Source organism: Epinephelus fuscoguttatus, linkage group LG8 (assembly GCF_011397635.1).
Source record: "Epinephelus fuscoguttatus linkage group LG8, E.fuscoguttatus.final_Chr_v1".
Taxonomy (NCBI): domain Eukaryota; kingdom Metazoa; phylum Chordata; class Actinopteri; order Perciformes; family Serranidae; genus Epinephelus; species Epinephelus fuscoguttatus.
In genome coordinates this window covers 29,393,581-29,418,922 of record NC_064759.1, presented here as the reverse complement: position 1 = coordinate 29,418,922, position 25,342 = coordinate 29,393,581, and the positions used below count along the sequence as shown (strand labels likewise).

At 41.9% G+C, this 25,342-nt stretch overlaps 1 protein-coding gene across 5 annotated transcripts in view; it reads right to left on the bottom strand.

Moving 5' to 3' along the window:
• The window catches only part of triob (trio Rho guanine nucleotide exchange factor b), a 131,956-nt gene continuing 106,614 nt past the window's right edge, over positions 1-25,342 (bottom strand). For 4 of the 5 annotated variants that reach the window (XM_049584939.1, XM_049584938.1, XM_049584940.1 and 1 more), the window contains 25 exons: positions 23,736-23,988; positions 13,882-14,168; positions 13,625-13,795; positions 11,771-11,866; positions 11,207-11,355; positions 10,962-11,028; positions 10,755-10,858; positions 10,541-10,610; positions 10,305-10,394; positions 10,103-10,195; positions 9,937-9,987; positions 9,677-9,754; positions 9,145-9,336; positions 8,804-8,981; positions 7,763-8,649; positions 6,520-6,770; positions 6,289-6,418; positions 6,169-6,196; positions 5,835-5,997; positions 5,569-5,690; positions 5,262-5,340; positions 4,797-4,997; positions 4,542-4,680; positions 3,178-3,364; positions 1-3,086 (listed from right to left, as the gene is read on the bottom strand). In XM_049584939.1, coding sequence (XP_049440896.1) covers positions 2,668-3,086; positions 3,178-3,364; positions 4,542-4,680; positions 4,797-4,997; positions 5,262-5,340; positions 5,569-5,690; positions 5,835-5,997; positions 6,169-6,196; positions 6,289-6,418; positions 6,520-6,770; positions 7,763-8,649; positions 8,804-8,981; positions 9,145-9,336; positions 9,677-9,754; positions 9,937-9,987; positions 10,103-10,195; positions 10,305-10,394; positions 10,541-10,610; positions 10,755-10,858; positions 10,962-11,028; positions 11,207-11,355; positions 11,771-11,866; positions 13,625-13,795; positions 13,882-14,168; positions 23,736-23,988 — 4,485 coding nt within the window. In that variant the 3' untranslated portion in view covers positions 1-2,667. Of the gene's footprint in view, positions 3,087-3,177; positions 3,365-4,541; positions 4,681-4,796; positions 4,998-5,261; positions 5,341-5,568; positions 5,691-5,834; positions 5,998-6,168; positions 6,197-6,288; positions 6,419-6,519; positions 6,771-7,762; positions 8,650-8,803; positions 8,982-9,144; positions 9,337-9,676; positions 9,755-9,936; positions 9,988-10,102; positions 10,196-10,304; positions 10,395-10,540; positions 10,611-10,754; positions 10,859-10,961; positions 11,029-11,206; positions 11,356-11,770; positions 11,867-13,624; positions 13,796-13,881; positions 14,169-23,735; positions 23,989-25,342 lie in introns of those variants that run through there. The other variant, XM_049584942.1, reaches the window with a different exon arrangement.

The following is a 25,342-nucleotide window of genomic DNA, read 5'->3' as shown; positions in this document are numbered from 1 at the left end:
TTTCATTTTGATTTTTGACCTGCTCTGCGTTTTTCCCCTGTCTTCTACTAATGACAGTAATACAGCATCACCTTGCCTTTCAACCCTCAAAGCTTATGGGAAATAATGAATGAATATTACTAGTTTCAAGACAAACTACATTTTCATGTGTGGGTGTATGTGAGTATCCTGTAGTTTCAGAGACACTGGTTGTTCCTTGTACGTTTAATGGCAAAATAACAGAGGACAAAATAAAATATTTACAACACTCAGTAACATGTAAACACAATCTTCTGTACAAAGAAATATACATGCAAAAGTAAAAATAAGTCATAATAAGACATTCAAAATGACATTGCTGCAGTCTTGTTTTATGTGTATTTAAAATAGGACATAGTTATGAGGTTTACATCCTGGGTGTGAGGGCAAACTGCCCGACCCTCTCTGTACATCTTTACATCATGTATAGGCTGGGTTTCCCAAAGGCATTTTTATTACTTAGATCATAATTCTTCCATGAATAGGCTTTAAGAGGATTTGATAAACTGATTAACAGCATGATTTTGGGAAACCTAGATCCACACCAATAAATTAAAATGACACAATATGAGAGACTTAGACTGTACAGACCAACAAGAGTCACTGAACTCAACATGTTAGTGACTTCTTTAACACTAAATCAGACAGTAACTCTTACAACCTTCAAATAAAATAAGAAATAATGCAAGTTTTTAGTTCCACCTTCCTCTCTAGGTTGACTCCCTCAACTGGCACTTAAAAAAAAGAAGTTTTCAACAACTTCATAACCTAAAGACATCAACTCAAATGAAACTTGAAACTGGAAGAGACCTCTGTCACAGCAGACACCTGCTTATGCTGAATGATACATGTGAACTATTGGTGGTACAAGATTTGAGTGTCTCCTCAAAGGTTTACTGCATTCTCCAATAATTTAATTCATTTGTGGTGAACGGGGCCACTATGAGACATTTTTTCCAGACTTATTGCTCAGTAAAAAATGTCAATCAAGTCTGTCTTATGACATCAAACTGAGATGCTAAAAAAATCTAGCGACATACACCAGTATCTACCTACAAAAGCCAAACAAAGTCACACAGCAAACCACTTTGTGCACAGCTTGAAAAAAGACAAGTGAAATATTAGTGTATTTTTTTTCAGCAATAAACCACCAAACAATTTCTTATTACAATAAGAATAAATAAAACCAGACTGAACCTAGGTAAACACTCACATGTCCTGGTTCAGTGTGGCCTGTTATAACTTAACATGAGAAATCATTAAAAAAAAAAAAAAATAAAACAAAAAGAAAAAACATTTTAGCAGGAAAAAAGCATAATCAACTTTGGTATTGTTACAGAAAATTAAAACATAACAATGACAAAATGAAAGCATAAGTGCCTATATTTTATAGATACACATTTTTATACATCATTTCTGAAAACCCGCCTCTTGTCTGGGGGGTTTTGCAGATATTAATACTGAACTTAATACGTAAGAGTTAACACAATACAGACATCTATCGCAGTACCAGGTACGTACATGCCTTTTTAAGAATACGGCTACAACACAAAGTCTTCATAAATAGTTGCATAAATGTTAAAGCTGCAACATTGCACATGGGAATTGATGCAAAATACGAGTGCATTTCTAGTAGCGGTTTGCTCATAGTGAAGATCCAGCTGCAGGGAGCGTCTCACCTCACCAGCTGCATGGATTCACTGATACTCGACAAATTAAATACGTTTTGTTCATTTGAGACAAATTGTTCAAAATGAGAATGAAAGGCAGGATTACGTTATTTACAAATAAGGCGGATGCAGGTAAAAATCTGAGAAGCTTTGCCAAATAGCTTTAATGCTTTGTTCAAGTGAATTTAGTTTCTCTTAGTGTCACAAACTGAAATGATTTCACCTTTCAAACTCAACGGGGGCATAAAGATAAGCAAACTATTGCACTGAATGTAACTATAACGTGTTTCTGGAAAACATGGTTTTGGTCTTCATCTTGTTCTAGAATAAGCGGACCCTGCTGACGGGTGCCGCTTTGTTCACACGTCTCACTTCTTTTGTTTTTCCTTCTACTCACTAACTCACCTTTGTTTTCCAAAAGGTATGAATAAAGACAGTTCTCTGTTTCCTCACTGTACATGGTTTCATTTACAAAAAGTAATCTCTCGTTACAAAAAAAACATATTCTTGTGTTCAACCGAAAGCAGCCTGAATTATTCTTATTATACAGTATTCTATTTCCTCTGTTTTTTTTTTTTTAACACTGTCCGAAACGCAAGACTTGCTCAAGCTTGCTGAGGAAGCTTGGTTTTCTCTCCCTGCTAAGTCAAGGTTTGAAATCTCAAACAGATTCCAACAGTTCATATGTTGTGCAGGCATAATGACAATATGCCAAGGTTCGGGAGGGGATGTGGGGAGAGTCAAAGGGTTTATCAGCAGAGGTCGGTCAGTCAGCAGCAGCAGGACTTTTGTGGCTTAGTGAGGGAAAAGGTGATCATTGTGGAAATGTTGCTGGTGGTCCTCTCAGTCACACAGCTCAACTGAACAAAGTTAACTTGTTATTCATCCTCCATAGTTTGCGTGACGAGCAGGAATTCCTTCTACACCACAACAATGCAGGAACCAGTGTCTACAGTACATCTACCAGGTGACCTGTTTGTTAGATGTGGTTGAGCAGGCGGCTGTGGAGGAAGGCCTTAATGGTGCCAATGGGCCGAACATCGTTCTGGTGTTTCCGTCTCTCGATGAAGGAAATGAGTCTGGAGGTGTCCAGGTGATGATTCTGAGATGGGGGCAGCGCTGGTGGCTGTGTGTGATTCAAGGTGGCATGGCCGACGTCCCTGTGTATCACACCTCGAGGCTGGAGCCAGGGCTCCTGCAGGCAGGACGCTGCAGAGGGACGTCGCTCTGGCTCGCCCTGGAGCAGCAGGCAGACAAAGTCCCTGGCAGCTGGGCTCACACCTTGGAAGTAGTCCTCCGGGAAGCTGAAGTCCAGGCGACAGATGTTGAGACACGTCTCCTCCAAACTCTCATCCAGGAAGGGGGAGGCACCACTGAGTATAACGTAGGTTACTACCCCTGTAAATAATCCAGTCAATACACGATAAATCAATTAATACGTCTTATGATGTTATAAGCAAGTTAGAAACAACGTGTGCTGATTACAGACCTAAGCTCCAGAGGTCAGACATCAGTGAGGCAGGCTGACCCAGGACCAGCTCAGGAGCAGAGAACTCTGGGCTCCCCAGGACAGAATGGATGTAGAAGGAGGGTGGGTTGAGCTGAACGGCATCACCGAAGTCTGTCAGCTTGATCACTGGCTGGGAAGACACATGTTCCACTACTATGTTCTCTGGCTGCAGAAGCAGAGGAAATTAACTTTAGGACAACACACCCAGAGAAACATCCACCTTAACACTAGCACATCCACTGGGCTGAGTGAGTGAGCTTATATAGTTTTAAAGGTCCAGTGTGTAGGATTCTGGGGATGTATTGGCAGAAATGGAACATAATATCACAAGTATGTGATATTGCGATGAGCAGCGTTGGAAAAACACTGATTTGTAACGTGAAACTGCATTATTCAGTGCTTTTACAGTTTAAATCACCGGGTCTGTTAACTTAGGAGAGGAAGAGACCTCCACGGATAACTCAGTCCCTGCCAAAAGTCTCCTGAATGTCCCAGTCATAAGACATCAAACAAAAAAAGGTGAGCACACATTAGCACAGTGGTTCCCAACTGATTCAGCCACAGGGTCCAGATTTCTCCTTGGCCGTTAGTTCAAGGTTCACATACTATAACACATTCAGCATCATACTTTGCTGTCTCTGTCAAGTAGCTGTCTCTTAGTCACTCACTCTACAGCACGAAACATCACTTCAAAATAAAAGCTCTGTGTTGGAAATCCACTTTACTTTAAAAGTAAGGGTCATTTTTTTTTTTACAAACATGACATGTTTGCAGGTCACTTGTGGTCCATTCAGAATATACCTACGACCCATCAGTTGAGAACCACTGTATTAGCGTGTTGCAGATGAGCAGCCTGTCAATAAAAACCTCCTGAACAATGAACACTGAAGGAATTCTAATTAGGAGAAATTTCAGCCGGTTGCAGTCTGCAACCCTAACTGCTATGCGCCACCAAATCCTCCTAAATGTTACACACTGAACCTGGAAGTGGTTTGCTGACTCTTATCATACAATTCATGCATCAAAGAGGTTTCTTTACAATGACCTATTTCAAATTCTCAGAGCCAACTGGGATGTCTTCAAGTGTTTCTTGTTGAGTAACAGTCCCAAAAAAGCAATGATAGTCATTTTGCTTTCACATTTGATAAAGTAAATCAGAAAATAGATGGAAACAGAGATTTCTGGCTTCTTTGTAAAAAGAAAAAAAAAAAGAGAGATCTATTTACATGAACTGATGAGATAAATGACTATCAAAATAGTTGCCAATTAATTTTCAGTTGAGTGATTAATCTATTAAGCAACTAATTATTTAGCTCTACACTCATGTATCTGTATTTCTTTACTTTGAGATCAAGGTGTGCTATCCTCCAGCTGTGCAGGTAGTGGAGAGCTTCAAGAATATCTCTGAGGTAGAGAGCCACCTTCTCCTCTGTCAGGTTGCCCCAGCTCACAATATAGTCCAAGAAACGTCCCTGGTCTGCCCTGAAAACACAAACACATAATACATTTAGCAACTTGAAATTCACAGGGATAAACAATTCATATTTTTCCAACAATGGGGAGCCAAAACAGCTGCAGGGAAACACAACTGTACTTACATCTCTTGAACAAGTACATAGCTGTTGGCTGTCTCATACGTGTCCAGCAGCCTGACCAGGTTGGGATGATCCAGAGCCTGCAGGAGTCTGACCTCCTGCAGCACCTGCTCTCGACGCAGCAGCTTCTTGTTGACGTGTTTTGCCGCAATGGTCCGTTTGCTCCCTCTCTGGTCACACCGCTTAGTCACTGAGAAGCGGCCCCTAGAGAGCAAACATGAGAGTTGGTAGAATGAATGCCTGCTGAGTATATGTTACTTTTGTTACTTCACTCTAGATTTCAAGTACACTTTGAAATGCTCTACTTGTTTCAAATTGAGACAACCATCTTCCTGGCACTTACATTTGTTGGTTCAGTGTATGTTAGACTGTTTACTAATACTGAGAATGTGTCAGTTTAAATGCAGTCAGCACTTGACAGTCACACATGAGGAGTTAACACGAAAGGTGATTTTATTGGTGTATTACCTTCCTAGCTCAGTGATCTCTGTGTAGTGGGACTCAAAGCTGCTTTTCCAGAGGACTTCACTGCCATCATCAGGGGTACCTGAGAACACATATTGTATTCAGATTAGATAAAGAATATTAAACAGTAACACACCAAGCATGACTATTTAAATGGGACATTTTCTTAAAGTTCAATTAATGTGTACAATTTAAATGGTTAACTATTAAGGTGTTTGTACCAGAGTGTGCCCAACAATTAAGCTTTTCAGAACAAACTTTACTGGGATATGAATAGTTTAAAGGGTTTCTAACATGAAAGGATTCTCACCTGAGACTCTGAGGCTGGCGGAGGAGGTGACAGAGCCTGCTACATTTGTGGCAACACATGTGTACACACCACTGTCCTCTACAGACACTCCCAGGATACGAAGAGCTGCCTCTCCTGTCTCACTGTAGGGTGACAGATCAGCCATCAGACGAGATGCACCATGCTAGCAAGAGATTTTCTCCATTTGATGATACTTTGCTTCATTTCACAAGAACCTGATACTTGAATTAAATCAGTTCAAATCAAGTCATGATATATGCTGTCACCTGTAAGTGATGCTGTAGTGTCCGTTGTTGCTCAGAGTGTTGTTGTCAGGTCCCCGCCAAGTGACGGTGGCCCGGGGTCGACCACACACTTTACACCTCAGAGTGACGCTGTCGCCACCCTCACATGCTACATCGCTAACAGGGATGAGGAACTCTGGAGGAGCTGGAGAGAAAGAACAGAGGTCAGAGATGATAAGAGAAAGTGGTACTGCACATATTTCATATATAGACATATAGATTTGTAAGGTTTATTGGTTCATTATTTCTTAAGGTTTCCTTTATCATTTTCACACACACTCATCCACTCCTTGGTCAGAAGCTACAATGTACATACCATCATGGATGAAGTTGGGATTTAGAAGCTGTAATGAAAAATGTGATGACAAAATTAGATTTCTTGCACAAACTAATATGTAAAGAATAAATTTATTGGGCTTGTAAAAATGATCTCTACCTTGACAGAGACTTTGTTGGCAAGGCCATCCTGAGACTTGCGGTAGCCGTTCTCCAGCTTCCTGCCCTCCTTGTCTCTTTTCTCAGACTTTCGGCGGATACGGAGCGCCGTGTGCCATGATAATGATTTTCTAAAGCAAACAAGACCAGAAGGAAGAAATCATGATGAATTCTTACATTTGCACTTGACTACTTTTGTCTCAAGAACGTGAGAAATGTCTTGTATCCTTACTTGATGGTTCCTTCTGGGAGTTCAGGTGTGATGGAGGTCGAGGTGTGTCCTAATACATAGCCAGGGATCCAGCCCTCAGCGGCAGGGCAGTGTTCATTGGACGCCCGGTACACCAGGAACATGTTCTGCTGGTTGCTGGCTAGCATTTGGACCACCTCGCCCTGCACCACACTGATCTCATCCTCCTTCACTGCCACATAGTCCTGGGTCACCAACATGGTGGACACACTGCTGCTGCTACTGCTTTCACTCTGTCAGAGAAAAAAATCAGAAAACTTTAGACTTTAACAAAGCACAATGTAAGACTGCATATGCATGCAAATCAAACACCCACTCACACACCCACTCACCAAAAAATACACACATGCACACACATTCCTGAAAAAGGGGAGTACAGATGTGTATCAGTAGCTTCACACCAATCAAATACAGGATTTGATTGACAGTAACACACAAATGACTTTGCTATTATGTTTGACTGCTTGATGCATGCAGGAATCTTTGCAAAATGTCTTTTGTCTTGCCTAGATATGGTTAAAGCAACTGTTTACATCACCATGACTGAGAAGTTATTTCAAAAGACAGAAGTTATTGTTCTTAGAAGGTGTGAAACAGAAGTTATACAGAACTTTGTGGGTTCAAGGACAGAGCGAAGTTCCACGAAGAAATATGGAAGACATTCTTAAGCTTTAAGAAAGACAGAGCAGGTTAAAGTGAAGCACACAACAGCTTGTTTTGTCTCAAGGCAAACCATGACAGGAAGAAAGGAGGCAGGAGGTGATATGTAAAAGAGCTTCTCATCATGACAAAGCTTTGACCACAAATCATTGATTTTCGCATGTGAATATTCCCCTGGGAGAATGAATGCAAAAGACCAAAGAGAAATGGTGATTTTTGATATCATTTGGTAACTGTTAGTGTGTATTAGCTGCAGTAGAGAAGCAAACACATCCTGAAGCTCAGAGATTCTAAGAAAGCAAATACAACAGCTGCTCTATGAGTCAGATCCACACTGTTAGTACATTCTGGGAGAGTCGGAAAAGTCTCTCTCACACACACTGTCGGTGAAGTTAGTGCACTCAGATAGCCGTTAATCTCCAGTGTGGTAGTCGTTGCATATACAAGCCATTCTCAGAGCCAGCAGTAGGGTGACTGACAGACAGCCAGTCAGTGAAGGCTGGGTTAGTGACTGGTGAGTATCTCTAGGCCTCACTAAAGCCTTGGCCTCGACTTGGCATCTTACCCCGTTACTCTGGGTGGACTGTATGGACTGCTCGCTGGTGGAGGAGCAGGTGCTCATGCGGTCTATGTCCTTACTGTGGGTGGAGTGGCGGTGATGAGAGGGTGTCCCGTGGCTTCCTCTGCCCAAAGTGTCCCCTCCACCACCACCGTCACTGGGGTAGGAGAAGGAACCAGGCCGGTTGGCGGGAGAGGGGGGCATAGCAGGGACCATTGCCCAGAAAGAGTTGCCTTTGTGGGCTGGGCTGGAGGGGACAAATGCTTCCTTTCCTCCACCTCCAGGGGACTGAGGTGAAATCAGAGGAGAAACTGTCCCGACTCGAGGGGTTTTTAGAGGCAAATTCAGAGGAGCTACAGCCATCTGTGGTATACCAGCTGTTTGATGTTTCTGTGTTTCTTCAACGCCCCCCAGACCTGGTCTGACACTGGCCTCCATGCTGTCTGACGGCCTGTTACTGTTATTACTGTTACTGCCATGAGGACTATCCAGCATCCTCATCTTAGGGACCTCTGAGGCTAACACCTCTCCATTGGTGGTGGTGTCTGAGTAGGGGTTAGAGGGGAGGGACTGAGGGTGGCAGGGTGACCACATACCTGCTGATCTGTCGGGCCCCTCAGGGCCCGGGGGATGGTGGTGGTGGACGGGCTGGGGGAGGCGTGAGGATGGCTGGGGGATGCGGGAGGGTCGGGAGCGAGGGCCGCACAGAGAAGAGGAGCTGCTCCCTGATCCTCCAGAGCCGCCGCCGCCACCTCCCCCTCCCATGTTGGAGGTACTGTTGGAGCTGCTGCCTCCTGGCAGGCCTCCAGTACTGCTGCTGCTACTGCTGGGTGGACCGCTCGGCCCGCCACCACCCACGTGGTTCCTCTGGTACTCTATGGGGGATGTCAGAGCTGTGGGAGAAGATGAGGGGCAAGATTTTATCTATGTCACACAAGTACATTTGAGTAAAAACTCACAATGAAAAATCAAACACCCTCGGAAAACACAAGAGATTAGTCAGTAATATGAGAGTGAGAAGTTCTAGTACAAACATCATTCTCTTACCATTGAGGAAATTTCGCTGGTTCTCTAGTATCTGGCTGACCTGGTGGATCCAGACCTGACTGACTCCAGGGCTCATTGAATGGAGGGTGTACCTCTCCAGGTTGCCACTAGATGATCTGGAGGTGAGCGTGAACTTGCAGGGGTCCTCTGCATTTTCTTCTAAACCCAACCAGCTCACCTGATGTGATGAAACAGGAAAGGAGGAGGAGGAGAGAAGAAGGAAGAGTTGAAAAAGTTAAAATGGCAAGGCGAGATGTTAGACCATGTAATTCTATTAATTGTTGAAGGCTTCTAATTTGCTCTAACAGTAAATTTAATTGATTTTATTGAGCTGCACTAACCTTGATGCTGTTCTTGAAGAGGTAGCCAGGAGTTGAAAAGCCCTTCTTTTTGTCGATGGGCTCGCTGAAGATGACAATCTGCTCAAACAGGAAGAGTCTCCTCTCTTTCATCCTGGACAGAAGTCCTCCATCCTGGTCTGACACCATGAAGGTATCTTGGAGGAGCAATCTGCCCTGTGCCACAATTTTACCCTGGAGAAAGAGGGAGAGCAGAGAAAGAAAATCAGGAGACTGGGAAAGTGGAGGATACCATGCTTTTCCCTTTTCTACCCATGTTTTGATCACTTAAATACAGAACAGGCAAGAGAGAAAAAGAGACAAAAGCAATGACTTATACCGCACATACCACCTGCAGTACTTTTCACACATTTGCAAAATGAGACAACACTGACATCTAGTGGCACTTTACTGAATTTAGAATTTGATATCTGCAGCGGATACGCTGTTTACACTGATAGCTTATTTAATTCAGTACAGTTTTCCAAGCACACACACAAACAGACATAAACTTAAGAAAATAGAGAAGTCTTACATCAAAGCCTTGAAGGCGCCCAACATTCATCATGTCATTGCAGCGCTTAGGCACCACACACATCACCTCGACAGCTTTCTAAAGTAGAACACGAGTAAATACAAACTTTAAGAAAACTGCATGAGAGTCAAGAAAAAAAGAATTGCAGATTTAAATCTGAGTCTTGTCACGTGTGGCTCTGGTAGTTGTGAATAAAGACATTATTGTATGCATATCATCATTTTAAGAAAGTTTGAGCTGCAACCCGGGCATCACATTACCTCCAGCTCTGTTGTATCTGCTCCAGCCTTCTTAGCAATTTTGTGAAGATCCTGTGAAAAAGTAGAGAGGAAAAGTGTGTTGACTAATTCTGTGTGTTCAATTTTTAGAGTACTTTTATTTTAACTGAATGCAGCATGCAAAGTAAGAACACTGTGGTGGATTTACCTTCAGTAGTAACTGGTACTTCATTATACGCTGAACAGGTTTGATTAGCAGGTCAGTGATCTGCAATCTGTGGCCCAATCGCTGCTTGAGGTCCTGATGAAAGATACAAATATTAGTGTCTCTACATTGAAATACCAATCACCTGGACAATACAACATAAAGGAGATTCTGTGGGTTTGCGTAGGTGTAGAAACAATCTTACCTCAAAGTAAGTGTCAATGTATTCTGACACAATGTGCTCAGATTTAGGTTTGTTCTGGCAGTACACAATGTACATGTGAAGCCTCCGCTCCTGCAATTTGGAACAAAAAAAAAAACAAAACAAACAAAGCTTTTAAAACAAAAGCTTGGAAAATATTATTTATTCACTCTCATTTTTAAATTCAGTAGAATGTACTCAGTGACCTAATGCAAAACAAATGAGAATAGGTGTCTCACCTGTTTAACAAATAAAGGAGCCAGCCTGTCAGGATCCTCCAAACATTTCTCAAGCTCTCCCAGGAAAAAACTGCAGACAAATCAAAAGAGAAACACATCATTTAACCTGCCAGAAACACTGCACTGCGTTAATTTTTATTTTATGCTTTCTTCAAGCTGGGGCAGGTATTACAACTTTAAAAACATGTTAATGAGAGAAGACTGCCAGGATTACTCTTTGTGCCAGTCATAGATCTGATGGATGTTTCCAAAGACGATCTTATCTTTTCCTCTCATGTCATCTGGAACACCTTCCTCTTTCATCCTGCTCATGTAGCCCTGAGGGGAGTAAAGTCGACTCATTTGTAAAACATACAGCAAACACTGACCAAAAAACAATCTCTGGAAGCTTAAGCTAAGATCCTTTGACATCTGTTTTTACCTCCACCACTGATCCCAGATCTCTGACATAGTCTCTCTCAGTCTCCACCAGCTCCAGAAGCACGTAACTGAGAGACACAAAACAGAAATTGTCAGTGTGTAATACAAACGTAATGCACTCAGCTGGGGATGAACATCAGAAATGTTCCATATAAGCACACAAATGAAGACGGACGTGATTAAGGGATTGAACTCAAGTAGCTTTTGTTTATCAAAACTCTAACACGGCACAGGCTCATAACTCACTGTCTCCTCTTGAGGAAGCCAGACTTGCGCTCATCCACCTCGTCGATGGGTGAAGAGGACGAGAGGAGGGAGTTGTCGGAGGGGTTGAGGGAGGGAGAACTGCTGTCGCCCTGCTCTACTGACAGAGAGCTGGGACGATCCTCAAGCGACTGAGGAAAGAGAAGGACAGAGGAATGAAGAGAGAACTGTCACTGAGCTGAAAAAACAGAGGCTGACAGAGTACTTCCAGTTTGTGATCTTATCTTTTGGACAGCATGTTTCATTTAATGGTATTATCTTTACTTTGGTGTGTGTCCATACTGTATGGAAGCCAGTAGGCGTGTGTGTTGGGGATATTGGCCAGAGTGCAATGCCCATGTGTTGGAACAGTGGACAGCTGGCATAGTGAGTCACAGTCCTGACAGATGACTAGTAGGCCATGATGCCATTCTCTGTCAACAACACCAGAGAAAAAGTGTGTGTGTGTGTGTTTGTGTTTGTATATTAATTAATCAGAATTGTTCTGTGTACAAATGTGCCACATTTGCATGTACTTGCGAGCTTTGTTTATGATTTTTATCTCACCATCTTGCTCTTCACCAGCTCTTCGATGGCACTAACCAATTCAGCAGCACTGGGTGTCTCTGAACTGTTGGGACGAGCGGACAGACGAGACGCAGACTGAAAAAGAGAGAGAAGATGGAGGACAAAAAGAAAGTTAGCAGTTACGGTGTAAAACATAACAAAATGTAAAACATGGCAGAGCTGCATGCGTATAGGAGTCATACATTCTCAATGGCTGCTACTGTGTATGTGATCAGGCTCACCATTGTTGAGTTTGGACCCCGATATTCCACATGTCCAAATAAGGACTTGGTGGGTGTGATCTCCCTAATAAAAGGGTTAATTGGGGGCCAAGTTGGAGCCCATCACAGGCTGGTCTCAGGGAGGCAGGGTTAACGGTTATGAGGGAGGTTTAGGTCAAGGGCAAGCTCTGGGGTTGGACTGCTCCTCAAGCACGAGCACCATGATTGGTCAAACAACTTATGTACAGCAAACTGTGTTGCTAAATACTCCATTGGAGAGAAAGTTTGCCTTTGCAACAGAGCCCAGTCTGAGGCATAGTGGCAGGCAAAGTTTTATAAGGATCCCCTGTTTAAAACCAGACTTAATGGGAATTCACCATTTAGTCCCACAAACACCTCACCACTGCAGCAACACGTGAATGGAGTATTCACTTCAGCAACAGTAAAACACTTACACTCCATGGGAATGACATTTAGTTGGCGGAATTAAAAAAAATACAAAAAGGCGAGAAACAAAAGTTCCATAAAGAAGTGGAGATGATGACGTTTACATGGAGAGATAGGGAAACTGGGAAAGAAGAGAAGCAGAACAGAAATCAACGTAATGCTGAAGGAAGGAACATGCAACCATCAAAAAAATAAGAGGAAAAAAAAAAAGAAAAGTTATTAGCGTCAAAGTAAAAGTTTAGCTGTGTTATTGTTGCTTTGTGTGGATGTAAAATGATATTTATGCACCTCTATATGGAACCAAATCAAAAATCTGGCTTCTTGAAGTAAGATGTGGATGAAATATACAAGAAATTAGCGATTTAAAAAGAGCTAAATAAAGAGTGAATGGCTTTTAGTGATCAAATCGATCAGTATAAGCATTTATTTATTTTATTTTCTCTTTTTCTTTATTTCTGTAAAGTAAAAAATAAGAATTACTGTAATTTTAAATTGTTGTTCCATATGTTGTCACGTATGAGAAGACTCACAATGAACACCGAAAGGAGACTTCTTCATTACTCTAAGCTAGTTATTTAAAGATAATTTGTATAGGGATGCTTCTGCCCCATATAAGTGTTGTATTTTATTTTATTTTTTCATATGGTGTATGCTTTTCATTTCTTCTGGACTATTACTGTAAGGCAGCAATAATGCAGCTCCTGAGTCCAGGAAATTTCCCACCATAAAGACACCATAAAGTATATCATATTATGTCGTATCGTATCGCATCGCATCGCATCGCATCATAAGTGGTTTCCAGTGTATATTTCTTCTTAAGATCGAAGTGTAAAGGTTCCGTATGCTTAACGGACATATTTCTGTGATGAGTAATATATGTTGTGTGTGCCTGCACTTGTTTATGTTATCTTATAATTACATGTGCAACCCCCCCACTGTTAATTTACATAGAATCTGTATTTCAGTGCCATCACATTGTGGATGGAGCAAAAGTATGTGTGGCCCATTTTAGATACAGTACAAAAACACATAAATCTATTTTGTGTGTCTGGTTACACTTAAATGCAAACCACAACCCTTATGAGTCTTAGGTGGTATTGTGCATTGTGTTTTGCGCATACCACAGTCTGTGACCACGTACAGTTATATATACATACATGTATTTAGATCGCCCTGTGTGACCAACCTTGTCGTCTTGGGAGTCGGGCTGCAGCAGGCTGTGTTGCTGGATGGCCATAGGGGGAGGTAGAGGGACAGCGTCGGCCCCTTCCTCTCCTTCCTCCTCGCCGCAGCTCTGCATGCCTGATGAGGAAGACTTGGACAGGGTACCACTGCTCAGACCCTCGTTACGCATACGCTAGACAGAGAGAAGGAGGACAATGATTGTAGGTCAGAATCAAAACTGTGTCTTTGACTGCTACCCACTGCTTTATCTGTCCTTACTTCCTCCAGTGTCTCATCCTGTGGTGTTGCGGCGCTGTCGTCGGAGTCCTTCTGTGAGCCGGCCATTGCATCCATGTTCTTCCTTGTGCCGTCGCGGTTCTTCTTGTGCTTGTGGGCGAGCTTCTTCACGTGGCCATCAGCTTTGCCGGAGCTCAGCCGCCGTACGGGGCTGGTCAGCCACTTCCTTAAGGTGTTCCCAGGACGTTTGGGGCCTGGTGAGCTGTGAGGACCCAGGGTTTGGCTGGAGCCTGGCTGTAGGGCGTCGTTACTGGATACAGACAAAGTGTCTAAAGGGGGAAAAGGAGAAAGGAAAGGGAAGGTTGATGATGATATTATCACAAGTATAGAGGCATAATCTGTTATGCAAAAAAGGTTTTCTCACCAAATTAAGAAAACAACAAAAATCATGATTGGAATTTGCTATCAATTTTACATTGATTGACAGGTTTTTTAATTCAGGGACTAACACTAGAGTAACCCATTTGATTAATGTTGTCTGGTGCTGTAAAATTATGTTAACATCACAAATGCTTGTGAACACATTAGAAATAGTTGCATATTTTGAAGTCTGTGCATCTGAGAAGTGCGCAGTATGCCATATTTTCATCTATAACTTCTTCACTTATTCATATATACCTCAATATACAATTTGGGCATATTTATTTGTCAGCAACTGTCATATTCGAGTTGTCTTCTTTCTGCATCAAAGCTCTGTTTCTATATTAAACTAGATACTCAATCTGTACTTAATTTATGCGACAAATTGTGTAACAAACCATAAACAACACTTTAGTCACCATATATGCATATGGGAGTTTGCATATGTGTGTGCTTTTGTTTGTTTGTGCAAGGTTTGTATGTGTTATGTGCAGTAGGCAGACTGGCCTCCTCCTCCTCACAGTTATGGCGGTGCCTTAGGGAATCTGTAGGAGGGAAGCTCTTCTTCAACTAGTGATGGAGTGATCAAAAAATAATACAGGATAAAGGGATGCTTGAGGCTTTGTCTGAATACCTCAAAGACACATCCACCTGTCTGTCTCATCTACCTCCTCATTCACGCTGGTTGTCCTTCCTAACTTGAGCCTAACGTCCTTCCTCCACCATTACAATGACATTCCCTCATTAGTTTTTATGCTGCTGCAAACAGAATCTCTTGACTGGCTTGACAAGCTATGTGACCAAGGAGTCTTGGGGTGACTATGTTGAGGTTGGTTTTCTTTGTGTCACATTGTGCAACAGGACCCCAACTCTGACCCCAAGCAGCACTCCTCGGACAAGACCTCCAGTAAGACGTCACAGATCAACAAAAGGGAACAGCATGATTTAAGAGTATCCCTTACTCTGTTGCCAATACAAGCGAGTGAAGTAAAGAAGACTAACCCCCTAGTTATCACAAAAAACTTCGGCAATCCCCCAAGGATGAGGAAAGTACCTCTTTGTATCTATCAACAACTAGGACTGGGACAAAGAGTTCTCATCAAAGCCTCTGAATACACTCCTAAACTGATGTGTTCTAACACTTTAAATGCAAAGCTGATCTGAACTGTAACTAAACCAAATCAGGAAATTCTTTTATTGGTGCACAAAATCTCAAATGATGATGTTCTCCATGTGCAGGTTAGCACATGACGCCTAGTGAGGGCATGACTGCAAAACCAAGTGCATTTCTATGGGGGCTGAAGTTGACTCAAGGGTGATACTTTCTGCCTGTTACATCAAATTCAATTGTGAGTTGTTGAGCTTCAAAGCTAAATGAAGAGCATAATACAATGAGATTTTTTATGTTTCTGAGAATGTATTTATTTCAGTCTGAGTACAAGACTTAAGTATCTATATTTTAGGACGCTGTGCAGCAGCTTGACTTAAGAGTAAAAGGTTCGAGAGACTCAGGCTTCAGCCTCTCCATTATTGAGCTATTAAAGTGGTTAAAAAGATGCAGCTGCTAAGAATTAAACCACGTGACCAAGCTGAATGGCTCTTATGAATGGCAGGTGTGGAAATTTTGCCTTCCTTCATTGGACACTTTAACACAGCCTGAATGAACGCATCTGCATGTGAGCGTGTGTGTCAGTCATTCAGCCTCTGGGAGACTTATTTTTACTGCGCTGTGCTGATACGAAGCATGTGTTCTAACACTGCATGCAAGGGAAGAAGAAAGCACAGTTTCCAAAATAACAAGCATCTCCAACACCATTAAGACTCTGAAGCCACCTTATCTGAGACTCCTCGCCATCTCACTCTGACAATGTCCAGGTCACGTGCAGACATCTTCAGTATAACCTGCGCAATAATAGTCCTGATCTTTCAGAGATTCTGCAACACTTAAGTCGCCTCGTGCTAGATTTTCTTGGCCATGAGTCAGGCGAACAATAACGTGAATGAGTCAAGGCAGAACAGGTGAGAACACATCTTTTCATCCTGTTTTCATCCTCCAATTTATTTTCCACCAGGCAGAAAGTCAAATGGATCCTGTACCATCTCCCAGGGGAGGGAAAGCTTTAACTGCTCTGTAGATCCATAAATTCGACCCAAAGGGTGTATTAAAAGACGACAGGAGCGGTGCAGGGATTGTCCGTCTTGCTTGAGGGCAATCTGATGAAAATCCCTTTTGTTGGCACAAATCTTTACATGCAACCTCACTGTTAAGTATAGAATTCATGGAAGCTGTGTGATTTGCCCACCTCCATCATCTCCTCTGCACCAAATGAAAACCAGAGTCACAACTGTTTGTTACGTTACTGCCCTGGAATGTTTTAGTCATGGGTACAATCATGGAGACTATTTCAGGCTGTAACTCTGATGCTACAGAATACCTTAGCATTTACTATTGTTGCATTCCAAGGACTATTAAAACGTCTCTTTATGAGTTCTATATATTGTTACTTCAGTAACATCACCCACTGGTTTGTTGACTCATGCTTTGAAGCCTCAAGTTTGGCATTGTGACTGCTGCATTCATCTTGAATTTTTGGAGCCAGAAGTCACCACTACTTTTAACAGGTAATTAAACATAGTGGTCTATGGGTAGTGATTCACTTTTGGAGCCAGCCTCAAGTTGCCATTTGAGGAAGTGCAGTTTTTGGCACTTGGCGTTGGCTTCTTTTTTCAGCCCCGGAGGTTGCTGCTTGGCGCTGTTAAGGCCTTTAAATAATTAGGGGCTATAAAGCCCTGAATACTTTGGGTAAATAACTGTGGGTGGATACTTGAGCATCACACAACTGTTAATTTCTAATGTCAACCAGGCTCCTTTCTGCTATTTTTATTATAACTGGCAAACAACACTGACGACCCACAGCACACACCTACTTGCAGACATAATTCATGATTTAACACTTTGGTGATGCGTGCTTTTAAAGGGAGTGAACCGGAGGGCCAGACACAGGAGTCAGGACTTCTCATATAGAGCAAACAGACCATGCTTCCTGGACAGAGACACTGGGGTCACAACCTAACATGTAACCATGCTGTTAGCAAGTACATCTTAGCTTCTACATCAAACACTGGGGGACAAGTTAAGCAGACAAATATGCCACACTGTCAATTTACACAAATTTGGTTTCTGGGGAGACACAATTACTTTTATCTCTTTGAATGCCACTGAAATACTCACAAAATGTAAACCTGAGATCAACGCATTTGTGGTTTGAGTTGTAAGAGAACATCTTATGGTCAGGGATTTGATACTCACTATTCTTCACTCACTACTATTTATTCGGGAATGTGAATGAGTGGAATGAAATGAATGAATGAAATATAGCTTGAGTAAAACTTGAACGATGAATAATGTGTTGCTTCAGGCTTAAAAGCATGAAAAAGCAAAGTAGTCCACTTTCTGTCCTTTATGTGTCATGACTAAAATGTTCTCACTTTGACACTTAGATAAGCATCTGCTGCTATCTGTGTGCTCTGATTAGACTGGAGAGGTCATGTTAACAGGGGCGTGAATGGGTGAAACATCAGGTCAGTGGCCTTGACACATTCCTACTTAGTATAAAATAACCCTCGGGACACAAACACACACACACACAGGGAATGACCTTTGCTCTTTGACCTGCAGAGTGTCACCTCAGGAACAGCTGGTCAGGCTCGTACTCATGGGAAACAAAAATGGGGGACACGTAGTTTGTCAACAGGAGTGACTTGAGCTTAGAGTTTGCCCTCCTCAGTGGAGTTACAAACCATGTGTTCTGACCGTTAAATTAAAGTAAAACTGCGTATATTGAGACAAGATTCTTAAAAACTCTTCAATCCTGCCACTACAAAAAGTATGTCAAGAAAAAAATAATAATCCAATGGACTGAAATAGCAGACTTAGAGATGTTCGCTACTCATCCAAGATGCTTCTTCAGTTCTTGAGTCGATTATTTAGATGGACTTGATGCTGTCCTACCTGGATACACAAACTTCTGTTTCTATATTTATATATTTGGAATTTTCATTCCTGGACCCAGAAAATGACAACTGGAAATGACATCTGGGCCCATCACTACCATCTGGTAGGCTTGTAATTATGCTCACAGAAATCACATACGTAAAAGCAATAAATACATATACAATTACGTACTGGCAATAGGCTAACACTCCAAAAAAATTGAATTGCTGGTCTTTTCCCCAAAGCTGCAAGAGACTTAATTTAGAAAAACCCCATTCAGATAATTATGTCATTATCTCCTGTAGACATCTACCATGGCTTTAACCATAAATGTCTCATCTTTACTGAAGACAAAATGATAAAAAATGTAGTAATATTTTTGTTGATCTTTGTTAACATAATTAGACTGACTCAATTAGTCGACTGGCTTCTCTGTCTCTGGAGCAATTCTGGATCTGAGGCATCTTGTTCACCTCCTGGTTAATTCATCAGTTGGCTCATTACAGCATGATACTCCTGAGTCGACTGTGAAGATCATTTGAGTTGTACACTTGAAGATATCATGTATCATTATGTACATGTGCACATATAGTAAATGCACATGCATGCAACATATACTGCAAATGCATGCATGCATTAGTATATCTACCAACTGCCTCCACCATCTGCTCAAACATACAGAAGTCAGCATTAGTACTGAACATGAAAAGGCAAATCAGATTTGTATTCGACCTCCTATTAATACCATCCTCCCAGTTTAACTCTGTGCGCTGATATTCCTGAGGAGAGACCCACCAAGAGTCCACCAGATGCTCTCCACTGCGTCAGATGTTAATTTCCCTGCAAGCTTCCGACACACTCATAATTCAGACACGGCTCATTCACGCTACTGCAAAGAACATGCTAGATTTACAACTCGGTGTGTGTGCCTGTGTCTCAGAATAGGAGGGAGGGGAGGGGCCGCTCTACAACTGATCCCAAAAGTCTTTGCAGCTCCACAGAAGCATGCCTTGGATTCCAGAGGTGTCACCAGGGGAGCATCTTCCGTGGGGTCTTATCTTCCCCAGGAGAAGAGATACAAACACACAGACACACACAAATATCAGTCGGTGTGGTTGGAGACGAGGTTTTAGGGGTGGAGGTGCAGCGTGTGGGAAAGCTCCAGGGGGTTTGGCGAGCTGATCTGTAAAAATGTGGACAATGCTGCAGAGGGCTTGCCACCAATAGCAATAGTTAGAGAGGGCGTGGGGTGGGGATGGGAGATATGGGAGAGTTCAGAGACCACCCGCTACATATTCTAGCAAAACCGGTGTGATATTTTGTGCTTTCTAAAGGCTTTATTATACTGTATAAGCATTAACATCTATATTTTCCTGTTCTGTTCTTTCTATTTGACCTCATTATTATCTTTTCTCCCTGGGTTCTACACTAACACCCTCTGCCCATCTGTGCAGCACCCACCTGACCTGCCATACACATAGGCACAGATATAATCTTGTAAATTTAATTTCAGTAGATTTAATATCTCATCACATAACAGTGCATTCACCAAATCACTTTCACTGCCATAATGCTGCAATATAATCCACACTTGATCAGTACATGCCCTCTGCATTTAACCCATTTGATAATGCTGACATAGAATCTACGACAAACTAGGTCAAACTGTCAAAAAACATCTTAAACATAGCACCACAAATATTACAGAGCTGGTAAACTTAACAACTTATCAGTTATGTCATCTTTCTGTCATAACTTTCTTGCCTTTTCCACTGTTTAGTATTAAAAAAGCAGCATTTGCAATTTTATCTTCTCATACTGAACAAGCACATACGGCATTTTATAGACATGTTACGATCACCATATCAAACTCTGTGTTTCTGAAAAGTGTTTTGTTAGCAAAACCTTCGCTGACATAAGCAGAAAAGCAAGGAAATGACATGTGTTCTTCACATTATGCCGTTACTCATGTGCCACACATGACTGAGGCACCTACCCAGGTCCAGCAGCCAGAATTTGCAGTTGTCAGTTGGGTGTCCTCCCTGTGCTGAATCCATGGAGCAAAACGGGTTTAGAGACACTAAGGACTCAATTCCATGGGCCATGTCAGTCAAATATCAAGCCTCCAGAATCCTGACTTGAAATATTCCCTCACAGCATCCCCACAGACTCGACAACTGGCTTTCAGTTCCTATGCAAAACCTGGAGTTGTTCTTGAAATGACTTAGAGTTAAAGGCAAAACTAATGAAGTCACTGCGTCGCTGAAATTCCAGAGAGAGAGAAAGCGTGTAGTCCAGTGTGAGGAAAAGGAAAAAGTCAAATGCAGCATTAGAGAGTAGGATGTTTTCTCTCTGTCTCTCGTTGTATCTCCTTCCCTCCCTCTCTCGTGAGTGGGCTTATGTGAGGATATTGGGCAAGCCTCCACTGTGCCTCTCTGTTCCAAGGGGATGTCTGTAAACATGCAGCACATCTACCGTATTACCCTTTGTAGATGTGCCCACTCAGTTTGTGTGGGCGGGTGCAATTTTTTTTCTTCTTTTTTTACAGGCATTAGGATGCATACAAGTTGTGCAGTATGCTTGGAACAAATATAGACTTGGTTATGAAATCCAAGAGAAGTGTGCAGAAAAATGCTCAGAGGAAAAAAATCTGTTTCATTCTCAGAGGCTGGTTTCAAATTTCCGATCGTTTTTCTGGAATTTAGAAACTCAACTGGGTATTTTTTTTTCACTACTATATATGTTAAACACTTAACTGTGTTTTCCTGCATCTTCACTTCATCTGACACTCTGTGCAGTCCGGAGCAGCTATGCAGACTAGATGAACAAAGATCTCCCTGTTTGACTGTGTGTGTGTGTGTGTGTGTGTGTGTGTGTGTGTGTGTGTGTGTGTGTGTGTGTCTCTGGGCTCTAAACACACTATAGAACACGCACACACTTGTATATACATTGGCCTCCACTTAATCTTTGCTCCTTACAGAGTCTTTTTTTCAATAACACTGTCATTAAATGTGTACTTTTGTATTTATTTCACTATGAGAGGCGCTGAAAGTTAATGCTTAGGTCTACTGGGGACTTCCAGTATATAAACTGAAGATGTTGTTAGTGTGTAAATGAAAGTGCTCTTTACTTGATTTAACAGGAATGTGTGGGTTTGCACAGGTTTCAGCAGCAAGCTGTACAGCACAGGACACACACAAACTGAACACATGCTAAGGGTGTGAACTGCTGTTATTTCACACATCCTATAATCAGAGCAGACAACCAGCTGCCAGCTATACACTTTGCAAACTAATCCTACTGTATGTGGATTCGATTCAACTCTATTCTGTTATTCCAGACGCAGACGTCGGCCACCAGCAGTCCATTATTCCTGCTTGTGAGACACAGCGGGAAAAGGGGAGATTTCCCGTAGAACACTAATCCCCTGAACCGTCACCCTTCTACAACTTGGGACAAAGTGGCCTTACATGGTTGGTCAGTACGCACAAAAGGCTGACAAAGTAGCAAAGACATTTTTTGTCATCCTTGTCTTCCTAGTCCTCAGCAACAGCCTTTTTTTAAACCATGGCAACCCCTGCAGTGAGAAGCTCCTTTTCATTACTCCTACTGGCCTCACAAACACAAAGATACAAACAGAGAGGGCTGGTTAGGCACATCCAAGGGAGCGAGGAAAGCCAGATAAAAACAACAGCCTCAGTGAGCAAAACAGAGATGAGAAACAGTGAAGCTGCAGTTCAAAGTGTAAAATAAGTGGTTGGGAAATTCTACCTTCCTTTCCTGCACTTTACAAGTAAATCATTCCGCTAATTCCAAAGGTGTGCATTCCTGTATGTACAATCCAAGCATCCTATAATTGTAATACAAATCTTCCTCATACTGACTACAAAGAAGTTGCCAGCAAAATATTTGTATGCTATATTACCATAGAAACAAGCAGTGCAGTTCTCACCCACTCTTCCAGATTAGAGGAAAGACACAAGCAGAAACGTCTGTCAAGACACGACAGCAGCTCGTAACTCCAACAAACCGAGTATCAAATGAGGGTCGGATTTGAGTATCAGTCCTCTTCTCTCACTTCCTTCTGTTAGCTGTATTAAGTCTTTGATTAGCGCTGATCAGATTATGATTTTCAAGTATTTATGGATAAAAGAAAAACATAATATACAGTATGTATGTGTGGTATAGGCAAATATACAGTAGTATGAACAGTATCTATTTATCCATCAAGAATTTGTGATGAGATCAACACCAATGCCTTACATGGCCCTTGCTGCAATCAACCCTGACAGTGCAGGCTCAGTGAGATGTCAAACAATAAGACAGCAGATGTCATTGCTTCATACCAGAGTGGAAAACAAACCAGTTCACCCAATGATAGAACAGTCACCATCACAGATGTAGATCCAACAACAATGTACAAGAGTATAGAACTGAATAGAGCCAGGGCCGGACATGATCCACACCTACTGGATAAAGAAACCATCACCAGTACAACCACACCTGGCAGCCACCTGAGCCAGCTGCTGGGCCTTTGTCGGGGAATTTGAACCGAATACACATTCAGAAAGTTTGCAATGATATTTGATTTTTGAAGGATGGGATTATAAAAGGAGGGATGGAGTTGACAAAACACAGACATCATGATCAAGTCTGAACAGTAAGGCATTACTGTTATTAAAAATACAAATATTCCATATTGGATAATTAGAACTCACAGCCTATAACCCTTTATCAATACTTAAAATTGGGTAACATTGTAAAATTAATCTTACCCAATTTTGTTGTCATGTAATTCATGTTGTGCTCCAAGTTGTTTCCTTTATTGTTCACTAGTCTGACAACTTCAAATATGTGTCTATGTGTGCAGAAAAAGTCCCACATTTCTAATGATCTGCCCTGTCAGAACATGATTCGACAATATTTCTGATGTTCTGACATCATGTCTTTCAGGGTTGAACCCTCACGAGGCTCTTTAGTATTTCATGTTTGTCACAATGGAGAGGCATGCCGCTGCGTGTTTAAGACAATATTCAGGTTTCTTACAGTAATAAGATGTGCGGATGTTAACAGTGCTGGGAATTCAAAGGTTAAAATTATTTTAAGATAATTAAAAGAGAGCTGTGCTTCAAGCGGGCTTTCCACAGTTGCATAGCAACACCTAGAAATACATGTACGTGCTTCCCCAAGCAGCTGTTTGGTGAGAAGTGAAGGTTCTGCAGGTCAACAATGATGTGTTTGCAAACAAGGAAATGCATCTTATTAGCTTCCCTAATGTTTAAAGACTCCATATGTGCATGGATGTGACAAGCAGCTGTTGGGTGAGATAAGAAGATTTTGCATGCCACCTCTGCTGTTTCCAAATGTGAAATACATCCAATAAGCTTTTGCTAATGTTCTGATGTGACCAGATATTCCTCAGTATTACAAAATCACTTCCACTCTACCTGTCAGTTTGGGTGTGAAAACATTCTCCTCCTACCTTTGTGGTTGAAAAGCCCCTCCATCTCCATGGAGGACCTGGAGTGAGCGATACAGAGCATGGAGCAGGGTACGATGCCCTCCTGGGCTGGAGAGCGGTCTGTGGTCCGCACCAGGCACCAGTCTGGCTTATCATGGAGTCGCTCCAGAACCTCCACAGTCTGGCCTCGCCGCACTGTCAGCTCCCCACTGCTGCCGCCATTACTGGCCACGAAGTCATGGATCACCACTGTCAACTCACAGCCACCGGACAGCTGAAACAGAAGGGAAAAACTATTAATGACAACAAATGTTGATATTTGTTCATTTCAGATTTACTGCTCCCATGTTTACACAAAGCATGGATGCAGTTTCCACATGGCTATCTGTGAGGATAAATTATATCCAACAAGTTGCATCACAAAACAGTGTGAAACTGTGTAGTAGGTGTGTAACGGTACATCAGTCTGGATTGATGTTGATTCAGTGATCAATGATTTGATATTATCAATGCAAATTCTCATGGCACGTTTGTGTCACCATTTCTGTCCAAGTGCACCTCCTTCCTAAAGATTCAAACAGTGCTACCAGCCTAAAGCCAGGCAGATCACATGAAGCAGCCAAGGAAAAGACAATGAGGATATTCACTGATATCGTCTCATATATATTAAATATCTATTAATATATATCTATTGAATTGAATTAAAAAACTGTATCCTGGAACAGTGGTTCCCAAATGGTGGGTTGCAGTCCAAAAGTGAATTTTGGGACCATTCTGAATGGACCACAAGTGACACACATGTTAAGTTTGTAAAAAACAAACTTTATCTTTAAGTACAGTAAATTTCCAGCACAGAGCTTTTACTCTTAAGTGCTGTTTTCTGCTGTAGAAAGAGTGACTAACCAACAGCTACTTTACAGAGACAGCAAACTAGCCTAACAGCATGGCCAAACACCAGTATGACGCCGAATATATTAAACTGTGAGGACCTTGAACTAATGACTAAGGAGAAATCTGGCCCTGTGGCTGGACCAGTTGGGAATCACTGTCCTAGTAGTGTTATGTGTAATGATAAACTGATTAGGTTGTTGCTAAAATGACCAAGGAGGAATTAAAGTGTTCTTGGTAACATTGATTTTTTCAAGCTTCTGTTAATATCTCATCCAGTCAGTGCTGATTACCCGCACACAGGACAATCAGTGTTGTATCTCTCTGAGCTCCACTCTAGATTGTAAATTTTAAAGATAGACATAAATTAAATTTGCCGTTATTTCTCCACATCTTGCCCCAAATATTTTAAAACTGCAAGATCATATTGTATAAGTACCTGGCACTGTTGAGCAGAAGTGGAATGCAACTAAGTACACTTAGTCAAGTACTTGAGTAGAAATCTGAAGTATATATACTTTACATTTAGTATTTTCTTCTCACTCCACTTAATACTTCTTCTCTTAGTAGTTTTACTTCAGTGGAGGATCTGAATACTTTCTCCACCATTCATCCAGTAAAATGACTTCTAACATCACTAAATGGGATGAATGGCTCTCAGAACAAAGAGCAAATATTCCCACACAACATCCTTCGATAACAGCACAGGTACTCAAGCGGCACTGTAAAGTGAAAATATA